At 41.1% G+C, this 16,173-nt stretch overlaps 1 protein-coding gene across 1 annotated transcript in view; it reads left to right on the forward strand.

The window, feature by feature from the left end:
* Nucleotides 1-16,173, forward strand: part of LOC139756433 (uncharacterized) — a 106,753-nt gene that overhangs the window by 59,749 nt on the left and 30,831 nt on the right. Inside the window, exon 2 of the mRNA XM_071675872.1 lies at nucleotides 8,042-8,803. Coding sequence (XP_071531973.1) covers nucleotides 8,042-8,803 — 762 coding nt within the window. The remainder of the gene's footprint in view (nucleotides 1-8,041; nucleotides 8,804-16,173) is intronic.

A 16,173-nucleotide genomic window follows, 5' to 3' on the forward strand; every position in this document is an offset into this window, starting at 1 on the left:
GATCCATGGATGCCACATACGAATCCATATGTTTTTCAAAGTATTTCTCACATACAATTTTCAAAGTAAACACCTGATCCATGCATCCTCTACCATTAATGATACCACACTGCTACTCCGCAATCTGATTCTCAGTGCATGCCTTTACCTTCTCAATCAATACCCTCTCATACAATTTTCCAGGTATACTCAAGAGACTTATGCCTCTGTAGTTTGAACGCTCACCTTTATCCCCCTTTGTCTTTTATACAGTGGCACTATTATGTGCCTTCTGCCAATCCTCAGGCACTTCCCCATATGTAGAATATCCTTACCAGCCAATCAATAACACATTCATCCCCTTTCTTAATTTCAACTGCAATGCTATCCACTCCTGGTGCCATGCTGGAGTTAATCTTCCACAAGGCCCTCACCACCTCTCTTCACCAAACCACTTTACCTAACTCTCACTTTTCACACCACCCCTACCAAACCACCTTACATCTGCCTTTCTATCCTCAAACACATCAAACAATCCTCCAAAATACTCATTCCATCTCATCCACACTTCATCACTACCTGTTATCACTTGCTCCCTTTGCGTTTTACACAGTGGCACTATTACATGCATTCTGGTAATCCTCCGGAACTTCCCCATGACCCATATATATGTAGAATATCGTTACCAACCAATCAACAACACATTCATCCCCTTAATGATTTCAACTGCAATACCATCCACTCCTGGTGCCTTGCTGGATTTAATCTTCTGCAAGGCTTTCACTACCTTTCTTCACCAAACCGCTTTACCTGACTCTTTAACTTTTCACACCAATCCGACCAAAACACCCTACATCTGCCTTTCTATCCTCAAACACATCAAACAATCCTCCAAAATACTCATTCCATCTCATCCACACTTCATCACTACCTGTTATCACTTGCTCCCTTTGCGTTTTTACACAGTGGCACTATTACATGCATTCTGGTAATCCTCCGGAACTTCCCCATGGACCCATTATATATGTTAGAATATCGTTACCAACCAATCAACAACACATTCATCCCCTTTCTTAATTTCAACTGCAATGCTATCCACTCCTGGTGCCATGCTGGAGTTAATCTTCCACAAGGCCCTCACCACCTCTCTTCACCAAACCACTTTACCTAACTCTCACTTTTCACAGCCACCCCTACCAAACCACCTTACATCTGCCTTTCTATCCTCAAACACATCAAACAATCCTCCAAAATACACACTCCATCTCCTCACATCACCACTACTTGTTATCACCTCCCCATTAGCCCCCTTCACTGAAGTTCCCATTGATTCCCTTGTCTTACGTACATTATTTACCTTCCTCCAAGACACCTTTTTATTCTCCCAAGAATTTAATGATACACTCACCCCAACTCTCATTTGCCCTCTTTTTCACCTCTTGCACCTTTCTCTTGACCTCCTGCCTCCTTCTTTTATACATCTCCCAGTCATTTGCATTATTTCCCTGCAAAAATTGTCCAAATGCCTCTCTGTTCTCTTTCTCTAATAATCTTACTTCTTCATCCCACCACTCACTACCCTTTCTATTCTAATCTGCCCACCTCCCATGCTTCTCATACCTCAAGCATCTTTTGCGCAAGCCATCACTACTTCCCTAAATACATCCCATTTCTCCCCTACTCCCCTTATGTTCTTTGTTTTCACCTTTTTCCATTCTGCACTTATTCCCTCGTGGTACTTCCTCACATAAGTCTCCTTCACAAGCTCACTTACTCTCACCACTCTCTTCACCCCAACATTCTCTCTTCTTTTCTGAAAACCTTTACAAATCTTCACCTTTGCCTCCATGAGATAAAGATTAGACATCCCTGCAGTTGTACCTCTCAGCACATTAACGTCCAAAAGTATCTCTCGCGCACCTATGAATTAACATGTAATCCAGTGACTCCCTCTGGCCATCTCTCCTTCTTACATACATATACTTATTTATATATCTTTCTTTTTAAACCAGTTATTCCCAATCACCAGTCCTTTTTCAGCACATAAATCTACAAGCTCTTCACCATTTCCATTTACAACACTGAACACCCCATGTACACCAATTATTCCCTCAACTGCCCCATTATTCACCTTTGCATTCAAAGCACCCATCACAATACCCCGGTCTCGTGCATCAAAACTACTAACACACTCACTCAGCTGCTCCCAAAACACTTGCCTCTCATGATCTTTCTTCTCATGCTCAGGTGTGTATGCACCAACAATCACCCATCTCTCTCCATCCACTTTCAGTTTTACCCATATCAATCTAGAGTTTACTTTCTTACACTATCACATACTCATACCACTCCTGTTTCATGAGTAGTGCTACTCCTTCCCTTGCTCTTGTCTTCTCACTAACCCCTGACTTTACTCCCAAGACTTCCCAAACCACTTTTCCTCTTTATCCTTGAGCTTCGTTTCACTCAGAGCCAAAACATCCAGGTTTCTTTCTTCAAACATACCACCTATCTCTCATCTTGGTTACATCCACACACATTTAGACACCCCAATCTGAGCCTTAAAGGAGGATGAGCACTCCCCGTATGACTCCTTCTTCTGTTTCCCCCTTTGGGAAGTTAAAATACCAAGAGGGGAGGGTTTCTAGCCCCCTGCTCCCTTACCCTTTAGTTGCCTTCTACGACACGTGAGGAATGCGTGGGAAGTATTCTTTCTCCCCTATCCCCAGGGGATGCTTAAATCCTTTAATGTAAATGTTGCCTTCAGCAACAACAATAATATAAAGAATATCTTAATCAGGATCTCAGCAGAAAATTTTCTTGGGTGCATCTGTAAAGTGCCATGTAGAAATTGATAAGTTTTATGTTGGGCAGACTGTCGGTAAGGACCTTTCTGTTAGACTTCAGCAACATGAATATAGTATAAGAACAGGACAAGAATCAAATGCCTTGTTTAATCACATTTTAAACTATGATCATTGTATTGACTGGAGTAATGCCATCTCAGTTATTAACTCCAGTACCATGAGAAATATCATTGAATCTTCTATTCTTAAATACATAAAGAATTATAACCTTAAATTAGTGAAGGTCTATATAAATTGGATAACTTTATTGTTGATAAAATGTGTAAACTATTCATGTTCTGTTTTCTAAATATTTCTTTTTATGAAGATGTGTAGGTTACTTCCTAGTGCTGTTTTAGTGTTTTGATTTGAATCCATCAAATCATCTCTAGGAGCATGTGGAGAGGTTGCTGAAGCAGATGGGAATGGCTGCAGGTGTTGGGTAGTTTTACTCTGCCTCTTCAACTACCCAAAGTCATTCCCAGTTGCTTCACCAACATCTCCACATGCTCGTAAAGATGATTTGATGGATTCATGTCAAAATGTTGAGATTCCTTGGAGATATCCTACACTACCTCCCAGCCTTATAAGAGATATTAGACAATTTGAAAAACTCTGAATGAATCTGATAAAAAACCAGTTATTTGATCAGTTTAACATAATGTTTATAAATGTGTGTATGTTTATATGTGTTTGTATGTGTGAAATGTTATATCGTTGCGAGACGTGGGCTATAGATAGAGTTGTGCAGAGGAGGGTGGATGTGCTGGAAATGAGATGGTTGAGGACAATATGTTGTGTGAGGTGGTTTGATCGAATAAGTAATGAAAGGGTAAGAGAGATGTGTGGTAATAAAAAGAGTGTGGTTGAGAGAGCAGAAAAGGGTGTTTTGAAATGGTTTGGTCACATGGAGAGAATGTGAGGAAAGATTGACAAAGAGGATATATGCGTCAGAGGCGGAGGGAATGAGGAGAAGTGCGAGACCAAATTGGAGGTGAAAGATGGAGTGAAGAAGATTTTGAGTGATCGGGGCCTGAACATGCAGAAGGGTTAAAGGCATGCAAGGAATAGAGTGAATTGGAACGATGTGGTATACTGGGGTTGACGTGCTGTCAATGGATTGAACCAGGGCATGTGAAGCGTCTTGGGTAAACCATGGAAAGTTTTGTGGGGCCTAGATGTGGAAAGGGAGCTGTGTTTTTGGTGCATTATATATGACAGCTAGAGACTGAGTGTGAATGAATGTGGCCTTTGTTGTCTTTTCCAAGCGCTACCTCACTCACGTGCGGGAGGAGGGGGTTTCCATTTCATGTGGTGGGGTGGCGACAGGAATGAATAAGAGCAGACAGTATGAATTATGTACATGTATATGTCTGTGTGTGGATATATATGTATACGTTGAGATGTATAGTTATGTATATGTGCATGTGTGGACGTGTGTGTGTATATAAATGTGTATGTGGGTGGGTTGGGCCATTCCTTGTGCTACCTCGCTAACGCAGGAGACAGCAACAAAGTATAATAAATATAAATAAATATGTGTGAAATGGTTTGGACACAAGGAAAGAATGATTTTGGAAAGGTTGACAAAGAGGATATATTTATCAAGTGTAGGGAACAATGAGAACTGGGAAACCATATTGAAGATGGAAGGATGTAAGTGAAAAAGATTTTGAGAATTTGGGGCCTGAACATGCAGGAGGGTAAAAGGTGTGATAGGATAGAGTGAATTGGGATGTTGTGGTATGTTGAGGTTGATGTGTGATCAGTAGACTGAACTGGGGCATGTGAAGTGTCTGGGGGTAAACCAAGGAAATTTCCTAGTGTGGTGTGCTTTCTTTGCTAGAGAATGGATGTGAGCAGTAGTGACCTTTCTTTCTTTGTGACCGGCGCTACTTCTCTAATGCAGGAAATGGGTATCAGGTATGAAGAAAAGTATATGTAATTTATATTCTACCTTCCTTCCCTAGGAGTCCCTTCTATCCTTATAAGATTCCTGCAGTACTCAGGAAGCTGGCCAAATCCACCATTTGGGACCATAAGTCATAGAGTGTAATGTGTGTGCCTCTCTGTGCAGAAAATACAGGGTTAGTGAGTTATAGGTGCTTGGTGATTTCTTTATGATAGTTAAGGCATGAAGATTCATGGGATGTTGAAATGGTGTTTGCAGTGTTTTATTGATGATTGGTGTCAAGAGCATAAGCTGGAGAGTGTGATGGGTTTTTCTGGGGAGTGTGGTTTCTGATGATTCCAGAGGGTTGCATTTCAAGACTGAGTGAGGTGGTCAGGTCTTTATTGCTTTCTGGGTAATTTCAGCATGTATGTTTCTTTGTGTTCTGTCTGTTGGGGTAGGAGTTGTGAGTGAAGCGAAGGGCAGGGGGTAAGCTTTTTATTTCTATATGGGGGTGTAGTGCTATTGCATAGCTCTGAGTGCAGAACATGTTGAAGTTGGACTTATTTGGAGGATTTTTTTTCGTTGTAAAATGAAAGTGTTGAGTGTTTGTGGTTGCTTGGGAGCCAATAATTGTAGTGAATGCACTATTTTGTGTGGCTTGTAACTTTATGTTTGATTTTTTAGAGGATGGAAGACCAGGCAAGTAAGGCATAGTTTAAAGTAAAGTGGATGAATTGTTTGTGTAGTTGTAACTTTGTTATGTTTGATTTTTTAGAGGATGGAAGACCAGGCAAGTAAGGCATGGTTTAAAGTAAAGTGGATGAATTGTTTGTGTAAGATGTTGAGGGATTCTTTTCTTGTCCAAATTTGGGGCAAGTTAATTATCTGAGGTCTTTTAGTTATGTGATACTTTTGTGTTTATCATTGTTATTGGTGTGGGAAGTGTAATACTTTTGTATTGATTAATGCTATTGGTGTAGGGAATGTGATACTTGTGTTGATTAATGTTATTGGTGTTGGGAGTGAATGTTGTGTCTGTCGTATGTGACGTTTAGAATAGTTGATGTTTTGTTCAGAGGGAGCGAGTTGGATTCGTGTCAGTCTGGGGTTAAAAGAGTGGTTGAAGACTGTTGTGGTGCTAACATTCTTTTCTGGTTGGGCTATTGTTCCATTTGTGTAATGTGATGCTGCATGTTTGTTGTTCCTACTGTGCTGTAAAGGGTTGTAATGTGATTGTGAAGTAGTTTGCATATGAAAGGACCTTCATGTTGAGTTTTGCTCGAGGTAATTGGAGGTCGTTTAGCAAGAGATTGAAGAGGGTTAAAGAAAGAACTGCTTCTTAGGGAATTCCATAGTAGAGTTTAAATGTTTTAAAATGTTTTGGAGGTGAAGCCAATGTGAATGATCCTAGCACGGTGGCAGGCTCTGAAATTGGCCAACTTTGTCATTGTTGGGAAGGGTGATGTCAAGTATTTTTTGTGTGAGAATGTTAAATGTTTTTTTCATGTCTTTGCCACTAGTACTATGCAAGTGGGGGTTTATGATTGATGAAATCCATCTTAGGGATGCTGTGCGAGTTCATTGTGGTTGTCGAATGTTTGGGTCTGAAGCCATGAAGAGTGGGTGAGAGTGGATGTTTCCTTTAGTTATGCTATGGATCATTTTTCCAAAGTTTGGATATTAAGGATTGAAGTGATATAGTACTGTAGGAGGAGGGGCAGTTGGATGGTTTGAAGAGTTTTTACAATTGGTACCATGTTGGCAGGTTTCTCGCTGTCAGGGATTTTGTTGTGCAGCCAGTAGTTGAAGATATATATAATTGCTAGGATTTCAAATGGGTCGTATTTTATGTGAAAGATTGACATGTTGTCCGGGCCTGTAGTAGGAGAGTTCTTCAGAGTTTAATGCATTGTGTATATCAGTGGGTGTGAATGGTGGGTGGGCAGTTGTTTGTGGATGGATTTTGTGTGGAATTTCCATGACTTGTGTTTCAGGATGTGGTTGGTTTGTAATGCTTTTTGATTAGTGTCTCATGAGTAACTTTGTGTGTTCTTTGGGCAAAGAGATATAAGACTGGGCCAGGAGTGCTTCATGAGTTGTGGTTGGGCTGATGGGATAAGAGAGTGCACCAGAGTTGATTGTTTTGGATATTGTATTTAACTGTGATGAGAATGAAGGATTGCCAGATTTCAGCCTGTCTTCAGTAACTAGGTTAGTGGTGGTATTTTTTAGATTGAATGTTGTCAGATTTTTGCTGACAGTGAGTGTTTGTGTTTGAGTTTATTTCTTGTGACTTGTAGGGAGAAAGTTGAGTTGTGTTTCTGTCTTTTCCTGTGTGGTATGTGCATTTTGCTGGCTTGGTAAGAGATGTTGAAGTGTAAGATGCATGATTTAGGGATTAGATATCATTTGTACGGAAGTGTACTGTGTGAAGGCTGGTCATATTACTTTTCTGTAATTTGTAATTTTTTTGTTGATTGAGTTAGCTCGATGAAGTGGTATCAAGATAGGAAGGTGATTGGAAGAAAGGTTGTGTAGTGTGTTCTGGTTCGTCCTTGAGTGTAGGGTTGGTGAGCAGAATGTAATGCTTGGGTGGGTTGGGAGCCAGGTTGTTTGGTTGCATAGGTTGAGGATGTTATGAAGCTACAGTTGGTTTATGAGTAGTTCATCTAGGGAATCATGGGTGTGTGTTGAGCCAAATGTAATGGAGGGCATTAAAATCTCCATAGAGGTAGGTGTTGGACATGCTGGCAAGGTTCTTCAATGGGGAGTGTATCTTTGTTGGCACGTGGAAGTGTTAAAAAAAGAGGAGTTTTGTAAATGTTGATTATGTTGTATTTATTACTGTGAGGTTTTACTGTTATGGATTGTATTTTGTAGGGTGTTGTCATTATTTGTGAACTGTTTTGTGACATCATTGGTGTTGTAGAAAGGTATTCATATCAAAGCTTCACTGACTGTTGTTTCCTTTATAGTTAATCATATGATAGTGGTACATTATCACTCCAGTGTCTTGGTAGGACATATGGATATTCTAATTTTCTCTTACCCAATTTTTCCTCTTATTTTGCACTTTTTCCTGCCCAAGTGCCAGAGAATGGATGTAGGTTAGTGCTAAGAGTAATGAAAAGTAATTTATTAGTATGTACTGTGAGGTTATTGTTGATTTACCAGACCGTAGATCTAATCTTTCATATGTATTTATGGAGGTTTAAAGGTTAGAAACCATTACTAGTAGTTCACTGAAGAGAATTTGAATCAAGGAATTTTTGAATGAATTGAATTGTTTGGTATTTTCTTATGATTTATTGTTATGTTTCAGTCACCTGGGGATGCTGGTGTGAAGTCAAAGAAAACTAAGAAAGTGGAATCTGAGACCCCTGAAGTGAAAAAGAAAAGTCTCAGAGGACAAGCTGCAAAAGAAGAGGGGTCTGAAACACCAAAGGCAGCAACACGAATAACTAGAAACACACTAGTATCAAAAGAAGAGGTTCCTGAAACACCAGAACCACAAACCCCTAAAGGTAAAAGAGCTAAAATACTTAAGCCTGAGGCAGAGGAACTTAAAACTCCAAAGACTGAATCTCCCAAAGGAAGAAAAGCAAAAACATCAAAGCCTGGTACTCCAAAGACAGAGGAAATAGAAATTGTAGAGTCTGAAAAAGTTAAGTCACCCAAACCTAAAACTCCGAAGGCAGATAATCCTGCAGCTGAACCACATACTCCAAAGAGTGAGTCAGAGACCTCCAAAACTGATCCAGAAGCTACAAAAACAAAGAAACCTAAACCGTCAAAGCCACAAGATGAAACTTCAGAGGTTGAGACTCAGTCAGCAAAATCTTCACCAGCAAAAATACAGACTGTAGTTACAGACCATTCAAGTGGAGCAACCCGAGGACAAAGAGGACGATTGAGAGGAGGTGTCAGGGGTGGTAGAGGTGGTGTCCGTGGAACAATGAATGGTTTTAGAGGAAGAGGGGCTGTCTTCAGGGGAGCCAGAGGTTCCTTTAGAGGTAGCCGGGGAGGAAGAGGTGCCTTCCGAGGTACGAGGGGAGGAAGAGGAGGCAGAACTGTCACTAGCACAGTGAGTACTTATAATTTTTTAGTTTTCTTGTTAAAATTATTTTTCAAATGTACCAGTTTTAGATGGAACATTCCCATTGCCCATTTATACATAATGACACTTTGCACTGGTTAGTACATCTGTTGTTGAATGGATTTAGGATTATCAAGAGTTGGTAATCTTGGTACTTCATTGTTTTTGGGAGGTTTATAGGTTTCTTTACTATTTCTTTTGTTTATGCCTGGAAGTTTTTACTCCATTGTACTTCAGCTAGTCATATTCACAGATCCCCACAAACCTTTATATAAGATGTTGATGAAACAGACACATAATGACTTGGGCACAAAACAACCACCTAGTGAACCTAGTCCTTACCTTTATGGTGTGCGTTTTACTTTTATGGCCTCCCAGAGTGCTGAAAGAAGAGCAAAATAATTTTTTTTCTCTTGTGCATGTGAGCTTTAGAGGTCCTTTTGGATGTCTAGGAAAATATGGGTTAGTACCTGTAGGAAGAGAGGAAAGTGATTGGTTCTCAGTGAATGTAGGTTTGCGGCAGGGGTGTGTGATGTCTCCATGGTTGTTTAATTTGTTTATGGATGGGGTTGTTAGAGAGGTGAATGCAAGAGTTTTGGAAAGAGGGGCAAGTATGAAGTCTGTTGGGGATGAGAGAGCTTGGGAAGTGAGTCAGTTGTTGTTCGCTGATGATACAGCGCTGGTGGCTGATTCATGAGAGAAACTGCAGAAGCTGGTGACTGAGTTTGGTAAAGTGTGTGAAAGAAGAAAGTTAAGAGTAAATGTGAATAAGAGCAAGGTTATTAGGTACAGTAGGGTTGAGGGTCAAGTCAATTGGGAGGTAAGTTTGAATGGAGAAAAACTGGAGGAAGTAAAGTGTTTTAGATATCTGGGAGTGGATCTGGCAGCGGATGGAACATGGAAGCGGAAGTGGATCATAGGGTGGGGGAGGGGGCGAAAATCCTGAGAGCCTTGAAGAACGTGTGGAAGTCGAGAACATTATCTCAGAAAGCAAAAATCGGTATGTTTGAAGGATTAGTGGTTCCAACAATGTTGTATGTTGTATGGTTGCGAGGCGTGGGCTATGGATAGAGTTGTGCGCTGGAGGATGGATGTGCTGGAAATGAGATGTTTGAGGACAATGTGTGGTGTGAGGTGGTTTGATCGAGTAAGTAACGTAAGGGTAAGAGAGATGTGTGGAAATAAAAAGAGCGTGGTTAAGAGAGCAGAAGAGGGTGTTTTGAAATGGTTTGGGCACATGGAGAGAATGAGTGAGGAAAGATTGACCAAGAGGATATATGTGTCGGAGGTGGAGGGAACGAGGAGAAGTGGGAGACCAAATTGGAGGTGGAAAGATGGAGTGAAAAAGATTTTGTGTGATCGGGGCCTGAACATGCAGGAGGGTGAAAGGAGGGCAAGGAATAGAGTGAATTGGATCGATGTGGTATACCGGGGTTGACGTGCTGTCAGTGGATTGAATCAGGGCATGTGAAGCGTCTGGGGTAAACCATCTAAAGCTGTGTAGGTATGTATATTTGCATGTGTGGACATATGTATATACATGTGTTTGGGGGTGGGTTGGGCTATTTCTTTCGTCGGTTTCTTTGCGCTACCTCGCAAACGCGGGAGACCGGCAAAAAAAAAAAAAAAAAAAAAACTTTTAATTTTAACCCTTGGTATTTCTAGTGAAGAAGAGTAGGTCTTCTGCACCTTTGCCAAACACTCAACCATGGTATGGGTAGTTTGTTCATTTTGCTCATTTGGGCTCACCTCTGGCTGATCAGAGACCACCACAGAGAAAATGGTAACTTCTTGTGGCTAGTAGTTCAGAATACTCTTGGATGATTTTTAGATATTGTTTAGCTTAAATGAATGTTGTACTATGTTTTTGCTTTTGTTAGTTTTTTAGGATACTTGTATATATTTTCCATATAATTGTTGTAACATATATGTTCTGTATTTAGATATCCCCAATCCATAGGAAGTAAGGGAGAAAGAATACTAACCATGTATTCCCTTTGTTGTAGAAAGCAACTAAAAGGGATGGGAGAAGGAAACTGGAGTCCCTCCCCTCCTTGTACTTTTGATTTCTGAAAGTTGGATCAGAAGAAGCTGAGCGAGAAGTGGTCTTCCTCCTCAAAGACTGAGGCTAGAGTGTCTGAATGCATATAAATGTAATCAGGATAAGAAGGGAAAGGTTGATTGTAAGTTTGAGGAGAGGAACCTGAATGTTCTAGCTCTCAGTGAATTATGTTTAAAGGGGAAAGAGGAAGAATGGTTTAGGAATGTCTTCAGGGTAAAGCCAGGTTAGTGTGAGGGTGAGGGCTAAGGAAGTGGTGGTAATGCTGCTGAAGGGGTTGACATAACTTTTAAGTAAAAGGAAGTGAGACCCAGACTGGCATGCATAAAAATGCAAGTGGATTACAAGAGGAAAGTGATTAGTGGTGCTTATGCACCTAAAGTTAAGAGGACTAAAGAAATGTGAGTGTTTTGGGAGGATCTTGGTGAATATGTCTGCAGTTTTGATGCAAGGGATTAAGTACTGGTGGTGGATGATTTGAATATGAGAGTAGGGTATGTTGCAGTTGAGGGTATGACTGGGTGGCATGGGATGCCTGGTGTCATGAATAATAGTGATAAACAGCTTGTTTAGTTGTGTTGAGAAAGGACTAGTGATTGGAAATACTTGGTTTGCAAAGAGAGAGACATATGTATGCATGGGTGAGTTGGAAAGATGGTAAGGGGGCAACACTGGATTATTTATGTATTGATAGGCAAGGAAAGGAGAGAGTCTTGGATGTGAATGTGTTGAGAGGGGCAGCTCTTGGTATGTGTGACCATTACATGATATCAGGAGACAAGAGTAAGGTTTTGTTGAGGCTTTAGGAAAAGAGGAAATGATATATGGGTGGGAAGAGGTTATGAAAGTGAGTGAGCTTGGAAAGAAGGCTTTTGAGGAGAGATTGAGCATAGCGTGGCAGAAGTGAGATTAATGAAGCTAGGGGAGTGGGTGAGGAATGGGAGGTATTTTGGAAAGCACTGCTTATTCTTGCGAGAGAATTGTGTGGTATATGGGAGGTGGGCAGGTGAGAAAGGGTAGTAAGTGGTGTGATGAAGGACATATGGAGAGGATGACTTGGTATAGTATAAGAGGTATACGTCAGAAGTGGAGGGAACAGTGAAAAGGAGAAAACCAAGGAAGTGGAAGGATGGAATGAAAGATCCTTTGACAATTTGGGGCCTGAACGTGAAGGAGGTTGTGAGGCATGAGAGGGTATATTGTAATTGGATTGATGTGCTTTACAGGGGTTGATATACTGTCATTGGGCTGAACCAGGGCAGTAACTGGGGAAACCCTGTAAAGGCCTCTGAGGCCTGGTTGTGGACAGTGATTTTTTTTATTTTTGTTCTGCACCCCTTTCCCTAGTTTAGCTCAACTTCCCATCCACTCATACACATGTATTTGATACTCTGTAGAAGGCTTTCACACCATCCATCAGTTTTACCCCTACTCCATATATCCGTAACACATCCCAGAAAGCATATGCTTTATCCAGATCCATAAAGGCTGCATAAAGCTTCTTACCTTTTGCTTGATACATTTTCAGTCATTTGCATCACAAAAATCTGATCCACACATCACCTACCTATCTTAAAAACCCCTTGCTCCTCACTTATTTGCATTCAGTCTCTTTCATCACTCTGTCAGTCATTGCTCTTGCATACACTTTTCCTGGAATGCTCGACAGACTCATTTTCCTATAATTGCTCCATGCTTGTTAGCTCTATGATAGGTTGGCTGAGTATGCTTGGAGAAGAGGAAGACTATAAATGATGTATAGGTGCCAAGTGTGAGCTTTGTTGATTTAGCTTGATATGAAGATTGATTGAATAAGAAGCTCTATTGTGGAAACCTCTATTTTTCTGGCAGTATGAGGTACATGTACATGGTTTGATTAATTTAGTTAAGGATATGTATGTTTGTCTTTTCTATATATATCTGATGCCTTTAGGAATTCACCCAAGTTGGTGGCCACTGCAAAAGAGTCTCTGTAAAGAGTCTCCCAGTTCTTAGCCTTAAGTGTCTCATCCTTATAAGGCCACTGGCAGAGAAACCCTAGTGCAATGTTTGCAGAAGCTCCTGCCTAAAGTCCTACTGATGACTACCTAATGTGTCTACCTAATGTTCCATATGTATTCCTAATGTGTATGAGTGGGTTAAAAGGCCATATGCTGTATAGTGGTTCTTATTTATTTATGTATTTTCCTTTGTCGCTGTGTCCAATAGCGAGGTAGCGCAAGGAAACAGACGAAAGAATGGCCCAACCCACCCACATACACATGTATATACATACACGTCCACACACGCAAATATACATACCTATACATCTCAACGTATACATATATATACACACACAGACATATACATATATACACATAATTTATAGTCTGCCTTTATTCATTCCCATCACCACCTCGCCACACATGAAATAACAACCCCCTCCCCCCTCATGTGTGTGAGGTAGTGCCAGGAAAAGACAACAAAGGCCACACTCATTCACACTCAGTCTCTAGCTGTCATGTAATAATGCACCGAAACCACAGCCTCCTTTCCACATCCAGGCCCCACAGGACTTTCCATGGTTTACCCCAGATGCTTCACATGCCCTGGTTCAATCCATTGACAGCACGTCGACCCCGGTATACCACATTGTTCCAATTCACTCTATTCCTGGCACGCCTTTCACCCTCCTGCATGTTCAGGCCCCAGTCACTCAGAATCTTTTTCACTCCATCTTTCCACCTCCAATTTGCCCTCCCACTTCTCATTCCCTCCACCTCTGACACATATATCCTCTTGGTCAATCTTTCCTCACTCATTCTCTCCATGTGATGAAACCATTTCAAAAGACCCTCTTCTGCTCTCTCAACCACTCTTTTTATTACCACACATTTCTCTTTTTGTGTAAATAAATCAAACATTTCCTTTTTCCATAGCCAGAGGTTGAACCATTATGTGACATTCATTTTTTTCTTTTCATTTCAAGCTAGAAGTTTCAGTTTTCTAAATTGTTTCTTACATTTTTCATATGAATATATATGTACATTTTTCATATGAATATATATGTATGTGTGTGTGTGTGTATATGTGCGTGTGTGTGTGTGTGTATGTGTGTATGTGTATATATATATATGTATATTATCCCTGGGGATAGGGGTGAAAGAATACTTCCCACGCATTCCTCGCGTGTCGTAGAAAGCGACTAGAGGGGACAGGAGCGGGGGGCCAGAAATCCTCCCCTCCTTGTATTTTTTTTTAACTTTCTAAAATGGGAAACAGAAGAAGGAGTCACGCGGGGAGTGCTCATACTCCTCGAAGGCTCAGATTGGGGTGCCTAAATGTGTGTGGATGTAACCAAGATGTGAAAAAAGGAGAGATAGGTAGTATGTTTGAGGAAAGGAACCTGGATGTTTTGGCTCTGAGTGAAACGAAGCTCAAGGGTGAAGGGGAAGAGTGGTTTGGGAATGTCTTGGGAGTAAAGTCAGGGGTTAGTGAGAGGACAAGAGCAAGGGAAGGAGTAGCAGTACTCCTGAAACAGGAGTTGTGGGAGTACGTGATAGAATGTAAGAAAGTAAATTCTCGATTAATATGGGTAAAACTGAAAGTTGATAGAGAGAGATGGGTGATTATTGGTGCATATGCACCTGGGCATGAGAAGAAAGATCATGAGAGGCAAGTGTTTTGGGAGCAGCTGAATGAGTGTGTTAGTGGTTTTGATGCATGAGACCGGGTTATAGTGATGGGTGATTTGAATGCAAAGGTGAGTAATGTGGCAGTTGAGGGAATAATTGGTATACATGGGGTGTTCAGTGTTGTAAATGGAAATGGTGAAGAGCTTGTAGATTTATGTGCTGAAAAAGGACTAATGATTGGGAATACCTGGTTTAAAAAGCAAGATATACATAAGTATACTTATGTAAGTAGGAGAGATGGCCAGAGAGCGTTATTGGATTACGTGTTAATTGACAGGCGCGCGAAAGAGAGACTTTTGGATGTTAATGTGCTGAGAGGTGCAACTGGAGGGATGTCTGATCATTATCTTGTGGAGGCTAAGGTGAAGATTTGTATGGGTTTTCAGAAAAAAAGAGTGAATGTTGGGGTGAAGAGGGTGGTGAGAGTAAGTGAGCTTGGGAAGGAGACTTGTATGAGGAAGTACCAGGAGAGACTGAATACAGAATGGAAAAAGGTGAGAACAATGGAAGTAAGGGGAGTGGGGGAGGAATGGGATGTATTTAGGGAATCAGTGATGGATTGCGCAAAAGATGCTTGTGGCATGAGAAGAGTGGGAGGTGGGTTGATTAGAAAGGGTAGTGAGTGGTGGGATGAAGAAGTAAGAGTATTAGTGAAAGAGAAGAGAGAGGCATTTGGACGATTTTTGCAGGGAAAAAATGCAGTTGAGTGGGAGACGTATAAAAGAAAGAGACAGGAGGTCAAGAGAAAGGTGCAAGAGGTGAAAAAAAGGGCAAATGAGAGTTGGGGTGAGAGAGTATCATTAAATTTTAGGGAGAATAAAAAGATGTTCTGGAAGGAGGTAAATAAAGTGCGTAAGACAAGGGAGCAAATGGGAACTTCAGTGAAGGGCGCAAATGGGGAGGTGATAACAAGTAGTGGTGATGTGAGAAGGAGATGGAGTGAGTATTTTGAAGGTTTGTTGAATGTGTTTGATGATAGAGTGGCAGATATAGGGTGGTTTGGTCGAGGTGGTGTGCAAAGTGAGAGGGTTAGGGAAAATGATTTGGTAAACAGAGAAGAGGTAGTAAGAGCTTTGCGGAAGATGAAAGCCGGCAAGGCAGCAGGTTTGAATGGTATTGCAGTGGAATTTATTAAAAAAGGGGGTGACTGTATTGTTGACTGGTTGGTAAGGTTATTTAATGTATGTATGACTCACGGTGAGGTGCCTGAGGATTGGCAGAATGCGTGCATAGTGCCATTGTACAAAGGCAAAGGGGATAAGAGTGAGTGCTCAAATTACAGAGGTATAAGGTTGTTGAGTATTCCTGGTAAATTATATGGGAGGGTATTGATTGAGAGGGTGAAGGCATGTACAGAGCATCAGATTGGGGAAGAGCAGTGTGGTTTCAGAAGTGGTAGAGGATGTGTGGATCAGGTGTTTGCTTTGAAGAATGTATGTGAGAAATACTTAGAAAAGCAAATGGATTTGTATGTAGCATTTATGGATCTGGAGAAGGCGTATGATAGAGTTGATAGAGATGCTCTGTGGAAGGTATTAAGAATGTATGGTGTGGGAGGCAAGTTGTTAGAAGCAGTGAAAAGTTTTTATTGAGGATGTAAGGCATGTGTACGTGTAGGAAGAGAG

The sequence above is a fragment of the Panulirus ornatus genome, chromosome 21 (genome assembly GCF_036320965.1).
Source record: "Panulirus ornatus isolate Po-2019 chromosome 21, ASM3632096v1, whole genome shotgun sequence".
NCBI lineage: Eukaryota > Metazoa > Arthropoda > Malacostraca > Decapoda > Palinuridae > Panulirus > Panulirus ornatus.